We start from the raw sequence: 11,403 nt of genomic DNA, 5'->3' as shown, positions 1-11,403 counted from the left end.
ATTTGTTTAAGGCTGGATTTAAAAAAAACAGCAATTTTCATGGAGTTTTATTTTATGTTTTACAACGTTCATCATGCGTGTTAAATGATGTAATAAGTTTATAGTTGGTGTCGTTATGGACGCGGCAATACCAAATATGTGTAACTTTTTTGCTTTATTTTTATTTTATTTTTAATAGTAAAGCAATTTGTAAGGGGAAAAAGTGGGTTTTTCCTTTTTTTTTCACTTTTTATTCAACTTTATTTTTATTTTTTTACTAGTCCCACTAAGGCATTTCACTATGTCATCATCCGATCGCATTGTTAATACACTACAATACTTCTGTATTGCAGTGTATTATACCTGTCCGTGTAAAACGGACAGGCATCTGCTAGGACATGCCTCTGGCATGACCTAGCAGGCATACACTACAGACAGACCTGGAGGCCTTTATTAGGCCCCCGGCTGCCATCGGAGACACAGACACTCGGCGATCTTATCGCCGGGTGTCGGTAGCAGAGGGAGGGAGCTCCCTCCCTCTCTTCAAAACCACTCAGATGCGGCGCTCGCTATTGAGCGCCCCATCTGATGGGTTAAACGGGTGGGATCAATACTAATATCGATCTCACCCATTCGAGCAGGGATGCCCTCTGCTACCTCTGGCAGCGAAGAGCAGAGAGGTCTAACGGCTCCCTGCTCTGTTTATTTATTCCGATGCAGCGCCATAAAAAGGTTATTGCATTGGCATAAAGCACTTTACTGGCCGCCGTAAAAACACTACAGGGCGGTCACTAATGAGTTAAAGTTGTACATAGCCTTTAAACGACATCTTCTTGTAAAAAATATAATTTTATATTTTCACTTCCCAATTCTAATAAATTCAGGCAAAAAACTGTTCACTACACCCCTAGCTGAATTCTGCAAAGTGTGTAGTTTCCCAAATGGAGTCACTTCTCAGGGGATTTCACTGTTCTGGTACCTCAGGGGCTTTTCAAATGTGACATGGTGCCGAGAAATCAATCCAGCAAAATCTGCACTCCAAAAGCCAAAATATGCTCCTTCTCTTCTGAGCCCTGCCGTGTGTACAAACAGCCGTTTATGACCACATATGGGGTGTTACCGTACTAGGAAGAATTGCTTTACAAAAGTTGGGGTGCTTTTTTCACCTTGTCCTTGTGGAAAATAAAATTTTGGAGATAAACTTCTAATGAAACCTTGTGGGGTTGAAATACTCACTACACCTCTAGATGAATTCCTTGAGGTGTAATTTAAAAAATAATGTATTTTTCGGTGTATTTCTTATGTTTCGGCACCTCAAGGCCTCTGAAAACCTGACATGGTGCCTAAAATATACTCTAATAAAAAGGAGGCCCCTAAATCCACCAGGTGCTTCTTTATTTCTAAGGCCTGTGTTTCATTCAAGTAGCACGCTAGGGTCACAAATGGGATATTTCTAAAAACTGCAGTATCAGAGTCTTAAGTATTGTGTCACGTTTCTCTGTTACCACTTGGTGAGTTACAGTGATAAAGACATAACGATTAATAAGAAAAAGAAAATGAAATGTTCAAATTTCACATTCACTTTACTTTATTTCTGTCTAACACCTAAAGGATTTGGAAGCTTCCAAAATGCTGTTGTACCGTTTTTAAAATAGAATAATTTATTCCGGGTTTCGAACATATAGACCCCTATAAGCTACTTCTGAACTGAATTGGTCTCTTAAAAAAAAATGTTTTGGAAATTTTCTTTAAAATTTACAAAATAACTGCTAAAATTGCCTTCCTAAAAAATTAAAAGGATGTTAAAAAAATAATGCCAACTTTAAGTAAACATGTGGGAAATGTTAACTAGTACCGATGTAGCTAAGTTTATCTTGACTCTGATAAATTGCTGCCGCGTGATATCACACAACAAAAGACTTTGAAAAAGTCAAGTTAAAGTTTCTTGCCACGGTGTATTTATTGCATTAAAAGTCAAGCTAAAGATGGCTACATCTGTAACTATTTTATGTCGTATAACTATCTGTCTTGCAAGCAGAAAAAAAATTGTGTACAATTAAAATTTTTCCACATTTTTGATACATTTTTGAGTGATTCACAAATAAATATTAAAAGTATTGACCATAATTTACCACTAACATAAAGTACAATGTGTCACAAGAAAACAGGCCAAGAATCGCTGGGTTAAGTAAATGCATGCCAAAGGTGTGACCTCATAAAGTGACAAATGTGGCTCTGTGAGGAAAGTAAATACATGTTACACATATTTCTGAATATTTTCCAGTATGGCTTTCTTAATGTCCTTATTTCTCAGACTGTATATAATGGGATTGAACAGAGGAGTAAATACAGTGTACAGCAGGGATGTGATTTTATTCATGTTCGATATCTGTTCACTTGTTGGAAGATCATAAATACTGAAGAGAGTCAAGAAAAATATGGAGACCACAGTGAGGTGGGAGCTACAGGTGGAGAAGGCTTTCTGTCTACTGATATTAGATGGGATCCGTAAGATAGCACGGACAATGTTAACATAAGAGATAACAATAATTACAGTGGGAAAAATCACTAATGGAACGCCTATTAAATACATTTGTAGATTTAAAAGAAATGTATCGGAACAGGACATTTCCCGTAAGGGAATAAGATCACAGAACAAATGGTCGATGATATTTGGTCCACAGAACTTTAGCCTTGATACTGTTAGGGTGTCACCAATTGCACAGGAAAAACTGACCAACCAGGAGATAGCGACCAATCTCACACAATACCCGCTTGTCATGATAGAGGTGTAACGGAGGGGGTTACAGATGGCCACATATCTGTCATAAGACATCACTGTGAGGAGAAGACATTCAAATGCTTCAGAGGAGCCGAAAAATAAAAACTGAGTCATGCAACCAATAAAAGTGATGGTCCCTCCATTATTCATGAGAATGTAAAACAAGTTGGGGACAATATTCGCTGGCAGTAAAATATCATTGATGGAGAGTTGTGAGATGAAGAAGTACATTGGAGTGTGGAGGTTCTTGCTGGTGGACACCAGGGTGATGATCAGGAGATTCCCACATACCGTAAAGAAAAATAATACAAAAAGCAGACAGAAGAGCAAAATTCTTAGCTGTGGGTCACCCTGAAAACCCAAGAGGAAAAATTCTATGACATCAGTCACATTCTTCTCCTGTATTTTAAAATTAAATTGATATTAAAATAATATTAAAAAATATACAAAATATAGACATTAAAGTAATATTAGATCTCAAGAAACCAAAATGAATCACTTCTAATATAATAATTTCCAGGAACTGGATTCGGCACATTTCATGTTCCCAGTTTCATAGTTGTATGATGTTTAAAATTTCCCAACAAATTGGATTCCTCTATTTTTATTTAAAGGGGTTGAATGAAATTAGAAAAATATCTTTAACAGCGCCTCTCTTGTGTATGGACTATGTCAGGCATTGCAGCTCAATCCTAGTCATTTGAATTGTGCTGTGCTTCAAACCCAGATAGAGCCCCTATGCAAAAATAACGCTGTTTTTCTAATCTCAAACAACCCTTTTAGAGATATTTGTATGATTGGGAATTTTTGGAGAAAAATAGGAGCCTGTGCTAAGATAAATCCAGCAATGACAACATATGTTGGTGTAGGTAAGAATAAGAATATAGTTAGATTTAGGGGATTTTGTTATGATTTTTTTTTTTTATAAATATCGTAATGAAGAATATTTCCTGTTGTACTTAAAGCATTTATTTAAATTGACCGTAAATTTCACAGGAAATATAAAAAACTCAGTGTAGGATAAAATATTCCATTAGGGTTAACTATACAATACTAAGTGAAGAGAGAAATGCCAGTCAGCATGGGTGTAAGATTGTGATTGGAAAGGGGACCAAAGTTACTCAATAAACAGGAAACACTAGGTATGAAATAAAAAGTTAAAGTCCACAAGTTCGCAGATTTATAATAAAAAACACATGGGTAATTATAGAAGGGACCGACCATTAACTTTTATAATACAATCAGATGATTCCATAAAGAAATGGATTTCTCAAAATGTAACTGGAATTCACAGATTATTTTCCTTTGTTTTGGGGACACAGAAACATTTTTGAAAAAAATATACAAAGTTTGAATGAATAATTCATACAGTTAAAGAGGCTCTGTCACCACATTATAAGTGGCCTATATTGTACATGATGTGATCGGCGCTGTAATGTAGGTGACAGCAGTGTTTTTTATTTAGAAAAACGATCATTTTTGACGGCGTTATGACCTATTTTAGCTTTATGCTAATGAGTTTCTTAATAGACAACTGGGCGTGTTTTACTATTGACCAAGTGGGCGTTGTGGAGAGAAGTGTATGACGCTGACCAATCAGTGACCAATCAGCGTCACACACTTCTCCCCATTCATTTACAGCACACATGAACACACTATAACGTTACTACAGTGTCCTGACAGTGAATATACATTACCTCCAGCCGGGACGTGATATCTATTCAGAATCCTGATACTTCTGTAGCGTCTGTGTGATATTTACAGCAAGGCAAGCATAAGTTAAATGACAGGACACATTGTAATCTCGCGAGATGCTGATTGGTCACTGACTGGTCAGCGTCATACACTCCTCTCCACAACGCCCCCTTGGTCAAAAAGTTAAATACGCCCAGTTGTCCATTAAGAAACTCATTAGCATAAAGTTAATATAGGTCATAACTCCGTCAAAAATTATTGTTTTTCTAAATAAAAACACTGCTGTAATCTACATTTCAGCGCCGATCACATTATGTACAAGATAGGCCACTTATAATGTGGTGACAGAGTCTCTCTAAGGAAAGAAGATAGTAATTGGATGTTATTTATCTAATAGTGTTAATAGCCAGAAAAGCAATTTTAACCCTTTCCCACAAGGCACCATAATGTTGTGGCTCATCGGTTGTTCTCGCAAACCAATGTACCATTATGAAACAGTGAGGGTGCGACATCACATGAGGATGTCAGCTGACAATAATGTACAGCCGATATCTCGCTTTAACAGCCGGGTTCATAAATAACTCAGATACCGGACATTCAAATCCTTACATGCTGTGATTACGGTACCTAAGGAGTTTTAAAAACCCATCAGAGCCCTCATGACGTGATTGAGAGGTGCCAATAGGTTACCATGGCAGCTGGGGACTTAAGAAAGGCCCTGATTTCTGCCCGTGGTATCAGTGTAATACTGACAGGCACTAATGCTTTTGAATACACATTATTCCATAGCATTATACGGGTGATCAAACAATTGCAGCATTAACTCTGCTAGTCGGATTAAGGAACAAAAATAAATAAAATGTAAAAAAACGTGTCCAAAAACAGCTCCTTTATGTATATTAAAAATATTTTATTTAGTATATATACTAAGCTGTGAAAAAAAAAAATATAGAAGGTATCATCGTAACGACCCATAGAACAAAGATTTATTTATACTGCAAGGTGGATGTCGTAAACAAGAATTGCAAAAAGATGACAGCAGATTCACTTTTTTTTTTCCATTTCCCAATCAAATAATAAAATCCAATAAATAAATTCTATGTAAAGCAAAATGGTGGCAAGAAAAAATAGAATTTATCCCTAAAAATAAGCCATCCAATGGAATGTGAAGATAAAAAAAAAATTGATGCGTTTTGAAAGCCAAAAAAGAGCACAACTTAAGGGCTTAAACAACAAACATCCCCATTAAATAGACAATTCTAAAATATTCTCAAAAAATAAATAGTTTTTAAAAGCTATGTACACCTTTGAATGACATTTTTTTTATTTTTTTTAATAAGAAGGTCAGTCAGTGATTAGGGAAACTTTCTAAATATTTTTTATTAAAAATGTGTTTTCATTTTTTAGATAGAGTTGCTTTGTTTTATCTTTTTCATATTAACATAAATAAGTAAATAGGTTTTGAAAATTGTATTTTTACTTAAACGATTGAGAATAATTTTATTCCACGGGTCTGACCTCAGGGATTACTGTCGATACTTACATCAGGTATTTCCATGTTCTTGTTTTTTTAGCATTATTCTCAATCTTGATCCTAGAAGAGGAAAATCAATACCTGGAAGATAAAATCGTCATCAGTTTGATCAGTTCCTGTAAGATAATGTGACAGAATCAGAGACATGAAAGTTTACTGACAGAACAAAAAATAAAATGTGACTCCCTGTACTTGTGTGTATATATATATATATATACTCTGCTATTACCTCTATGGAGATGATGTTGTCTGTGTCTCCAGTGTCTCCTGAGTTCCAGTCCAAAGTGAAAAATAAGAATAAACTGATTAATAATTACTGGCTTATTCCTCAGATGATTCACATAGAAAAAAAATATAAAATAAACTGAAAGAAAAGTTTTGTATTTTAGGCTTGTACTAGTAAAGTTTCATGAGATATATTAGCTTCCTGGACAGAAACCACAGGGCTGCTTTACCCATAAGACAAACAGTACGGCGGTGGCATCAATTTCAACTGTGTCCACATCCTCAGTGTCAATATTACTATGGTCGGGGGGCAAAAAAGTGAACATTATTGTTGTAGGGAGGATAGATAAACGTGGCACTATTACTGAGGGGGCATAAATGTGGCACTATTACTGTATGGGACACTAAGAGAAGAACTATTAGAGTGTAGGGCCTGAGGGGGCACCAAAGAGGGCCACGGGTTTGTCTGGGGGATTATTAGAGTCTGGATCACTATCTCTCTACCACTATAATTTTCAAAGTCACTATGTTAAAGTGCAGTATTTGGGGGCACTATGCAATGCAGAAGGTAAAATAATGGGGGGCAGAAACAGCCACAGCATAGGGGGTAGCAGTGCTAAATATCCTCACGTCTTTTTGTCCTTTATGCCAGTAAGTAAAGGACTTATATTGATTGCCATATAAATATACTGTGGCATTTAACCTTCAGCGCCTAATTTCAGATCCACAGGGGAGATACATTAAACTTATTTGTGACATTAACAATTTCAAATATACGTTTGTCAACGTCTGTTCTCCCAATATTAGGCTACATGAGTTTATGGCTAAACTGCTTCAAAAACTGGTAGCGGGTTTTGTTCTGATTGGCACAGATTTTAATGATGTAATGTATGCAGACATTGATTCCTCCTCCAAGACTAGACCATCATCTCCTATTCACAAGCCGATTATTCAACGGGGGTGTCTTGATGTATGGAGATGCCAACATGAATCTTAATGAGATTACACCTACTATTCTACCTCTCATAATTCATATTCTAGATTATATACAGTGAAGGAAATAAGTATTTGATCCCTCGCTGATTTTGTAAGTTTGCCCACTGTCAAAGACATGAACAGTCTAGAATTTTTAGGCTAGCTTAATTTTACCAGTGAGCGATAGATTATATTTAAAAAAAAAACCAGAAAATCACACCACAACTGTTGGTGCAATAGTAGGAAAATGGAAGACATACAAAATTACTGTCAATCGACATCGATCTGTGGCTCCATGCAAAGTCTCACCTCGTGGGGTATCCTTGATCCTGAGGAAGGTGAGAGCTCAGCAGAAAACTACACGGGGGGAACTTGTTAATGATCTCAAGGCAGCTGGGACCACAGTCACTAAGAAAACCATTGGTAACACATTACGCTGTAATGGATTAAAATACTGCATGACCGCAAGGTCCCGCTGCTCAAGAAGGCACATGTACATGCCCATCTGAAGTTTTCAAATGAACATCTGGATGATTCTGAGAGTGATTGGGAGAAGGTGCTGTGGTCAGATGAGACTAAAATTTAGCTCTTTGGCATTAACTCAACTCGCCGTGTTTGGAGGAAGAGAAATGCTGCCTATGACCCAAAGAACACCGTCCCCACTGTCAAGAATGGAGGTGGAAACATTATGTTTTGGGGTTGTTTCTCTGCTTTGGGCACAGGACTACATCACCCCATCAATGGGAGAATGGATGGAGCCATGTACTGTCAAATCCTGAGTGACAACCTCCTTCCCTCCACCAGGACATTAAAAATGGCTCGTGGCTGGGTCTTCCAGCACGACAATGACCCAAAACATACAGCCAAGGCAACAAAGGAGTGGCTCAAAAAGAAGCACATTAAGGTCATGGAGTGGCCTAGCCAGTCTTCAGGCCTTAATCCTATCGAAAACTTATGGAGGGAGCTGAAGATCTGAGTTGCCAAGCAACAGCCTCAAAATCTTAATGATTTACAGATGATCGGCAAAGGGGAGTGGGCCAAAATTCCATTTAACATGTGTGCAAACCTCATCATCAACTACAAAAAACATCTGACTGCTGTGCTTGCCAACAAGGGTTTTGCCACCAAGTATTAAGTCTTGTTTGCCAAAGGGATCAAATACTTATTTCTCTGTGCACAATGCAAATAAATATATATAATTTTGACAATGTGATTTTCTGTTTTGTATTTTATATAATCTATCTCTCACTGGTAAAATTAACCTAGCCTAAAAATTCTAGACTGTTCATGTCTTTGACAGTGGGCAAACTTACAAAATCAGCAAGGGATCAAATACTTATTTCCTTCACTGTATGTTCTCATTCAATAGACAGGACCTCCAAACGGTTAAAAGCTCTACAATAGGTGCAATCACCCGGTCAGACCACGCACCTATTTCTATTGAGATTCTGGAACGCTACCAATCCTTCCCTGCCCCATTGTGCTGCGTAGATGAATATTTAATTAACCATCTAGAACATCAGGAGAAAGTCTCTAAGGCACTGTCAGAATATTTTGATATTAATGTTTCTACTCCTGTTTCTCCATTTGGAATGACCATAAGGCGGTCATGAGGGGTGTCTTCAACCAAACAGCTTCATATTGTAATGGCCGCGGTCGCAGACCCCTTTCACCCTGCCGACATCTTCCTCCCCGAGGAGGCCAGCACATGCGCCCATCCTGTCCTGCAGTGACTACTAGGGTGCGCGCACAAGCTCTTTCCCGGCCTTAAAGGGCTAGCGTGCACACATGTTAAGAATTTACTAATTACTCCCAGATCACCTTGGACTATAAGAAGGGCCCTGCCCCTTCACTCCTTGCCTGAGCGTTGTTAGTAATTCCCATGTTAATCTTTGCAAATGGTCCCTTAGTCTTTACCCTGTTCCCAGTGTTTCCGTGCCCTGCTACCTGTATCCTATATCCCATGCTGTGTTATTGTTCCTGAGCCTGTTAGTGATTGGAGTCGTGTCCTGCTGAACCTGTTGTTATCCACCACGTCTGGCACAACCTACGGTACCTGTTGTCGTCCGCCACAGCTGGCGCATCCTACTGCACCTGCTGTAATCTACCAAGTCTGGCGCAACCTGCTGCACCTGCTGTCAACCGCCATGTCTGGCGCAAACTGCTGCACCTGCTGTCATCCACCACGTCTGGCGCAACCTGCTGCACCTGCTGTCACCTGCCATGTCTGGCACAACCTGCTGCACCCACCTTCATCCGTGCTAAAGCCTCTACCACTGTCTGGACTATTCAGGTACCCTTGTGCTGGACTTTGTATTTAATGGGTGCGCTGTTGTTTGGCCAGCTGCCTCCCCGCTACAACAGTGTGACCTAGTGCTTTCTGCCGCTACCTCCTCACTATGATGGAGACACAGGGACCTGCAGGGGATTTCTGAATCAGTGCCAGATCCACTTCAGACTACATGCCAAGGCCTTCCCCTCTGATGACACAAGGATTGTCTTCATAATCTCTCTCCTTACTGGCAAAGCCCTGGCATGGGCAAATCCCCTTTGGGAACATCAGGGACCAAAGACTCGTGACTTGCAGTATTTTTAATGGACTTTCCGTTCTATATTTGAAGAACCTGGGAGAGTTTCTTCTGCTGCTGCAGTCCTGCTGGCCCTACACCAGGGAGACATCTCCATGGGCGAGTATGCTATTTAGCTCCGTACCCTGCTGCAGAGCTACCCTGGAGCAATGAGGCCTTGGTGGCTGCATTCTGGCAGGGACTGTCTTCTGGGATTAAAGACGAGCTTGCTGCTGGCAATCGGCCACCTACCCTGGACGATCTTATTCTACTAGCCACCCGGGTTGACATGAGGATCCAGGAGCATTCCCAAGAGGTTCACCGGGAGAGAGGATTTCCTAGGCTGGCTACTACTTTCCAGCAATCCCTACTGTCCTCTTCAGTCATCCCACCAGTGGAGGCTGTGCAGGTGGACCGGGCCAAATTGTGTACCCAGGAGAAACCACGCAGACACGCTTCAGGTCTTTGTGTGTATTGCGGCCTCGGAGGCCATGTTGTGCATTTGTGTCTCTAGAAGTCAAAGAGACCTCAGTGCCTAGGGTTGGTTGGAGAGACAATCCTAGGCGGAACTAAATAAAAAAGTTATATTCCAAACTGACCATTCCTGTGACCATAGTGTCCGGCAAGAAGACGTCCAGGGTTTCAGCCTATCTGGACTCAGGATCCGCGGAAAACTTCTTCCATCAAGACCTGTTGGACCATCTCCAGTTTCCCACTATTCCTCTGGAGACGTCTTTGATTGTTGCCTCGGTTAACGGTCTTCCTCTGCATGATCCAATCGTATCTGAGACCAAGCCACTGAAGCACCGAGTTGGAGTCCTTGCTACTGAACTGATTATCTTCCTAGTCTTGCCTAAAGCCATTAATCCGGTTCTACTGAGTCTGCCTTGGCTCCAGCTGCATGCTCCTGCCCTGGATTGGAGTTCGGGAGAGGCTCTCTAATGGGGCCCCAAATGCCCCCACCGCTGCCTGTTACAGTTCCATCCCATCCAGCTTTCTCTGCCTCAGTCATTACCGGGATTGCCTACTCATTTTTCTCAATTTGCAGACGTCTTTAGCAAAAAGGAAGCTGAGATGCTTCCTCCACACTGGTCTTACGACTCTCCGATTTAACTGGTTTCAAATGCTTCTCTTCACCGTGGATGGGTATATCCTCTATCCTTGCCAGAGACTCAATCAATGTCGGCATATATCAAGAGGAATCTGGAGAGGGGTTTCATAAAAAAGTTTCCTCCCTAGCCGGGGCCAGGTGGTTCTTCGTTAAAAAGAAAGACGGATCTCTTCGACCCTGCACTACCATGGTCTCAACCAGATCAAGGTCAAGAACAAATACCCATTACCACTAATATCCGAACTGTTTGACCGTATACGAGGAGGCAGGGTTTTCTCGAAACTAGACTTGCTTGGGGCTTACAATTTGATCAGAATCCGTCAAGGTGACGAGTCGAAGATGCCATTCAACACCCAAGACGGGCACTTCAAATACCTGGTGATGCCCTTCATTCTGTGTAACGCTACAGACGACTTTTGTTCGGTTGGGAGACAGGAGAAGAATTCTCTGCTGGGGACACAGCTCTAAACTGGCTGGGCACGTTGGTGTTCGTAAGACCCGAGACCTGTTTACTCGTTCTTTCTGGTGGCCCATG

General features: G+C 40.3%; 1 protein-coding gene across 1 annotated transcript; it reads right to left on the bottom strand.

The window, feature by feature from the left end:
• Positions 1–2,236: 2,236 nt before the first annotated feature.
• LOC142750696 (olfactory receptor 5AP2-like) lies at positions 2,237–10,946 on the bottom strand. Its single transcript, XM_075859683.1, has 3 exons — positions 10,856–10,946; positions 6,072–6,106; positions 2,237–3,160 (listed from the first exon to the last, which is right to left on the bottom strand). The coding sequence occupies exons 1-3, from the start codon at positions 10,944–10,946 to the stop codon at positions 2,237–2,239; spliced, it is 1,050 nt and encodes a 349-aa protein (XP_075715798.1).
• Between the last annotated feature and the right edge of the window lie 457 nt (positions 10,947–11,403).

Source organism: Rhinoderma darwinii, chromosome 3 (genome assembly GCF_050947455.1).
Source record: "Rhinoderma darwinii isolate aRhiDar2 chromosome 3, aRhiDar2.hap1, whole genome shotgun sequence".
Classification (NCBI taxonomy): Eukaryota; Metazoa; Chordata; class Amphibia; order Anura; family Rhinodermatidae; genus Rhinoderma; species Rhinoderma darwinii.
The sequence above is the reverse complement of the archived record's forward strand: the minus strand, read 5'-3'. Positions and strand labels throughout refer to the sequence as shown.

Bases quoted from the DNA above. Each gene is read 5' to 3' on its own strand.
- LOC142750696 (XM_075859683.1), bottom strand. From the start codon at position 10,946: ATGCCGACATTGATTGAGTCTCTGGCAAGGATAGAGGATATACCCATC. The intron at 6,107-10,855 runs GTAAGACCAGTG...ATTATCTTACAG, and splicing joins ACCAGTTAAATCGGAGAGTC to GAACTGATCAAACTGATGAC. The intron at 3,161-6,071 runs GTATTGATTTTC...TTTAAAATACAG, and splicing joins ATGACGATTTTATCTTCCAG to GAGAAGAATGTGACTGATGT.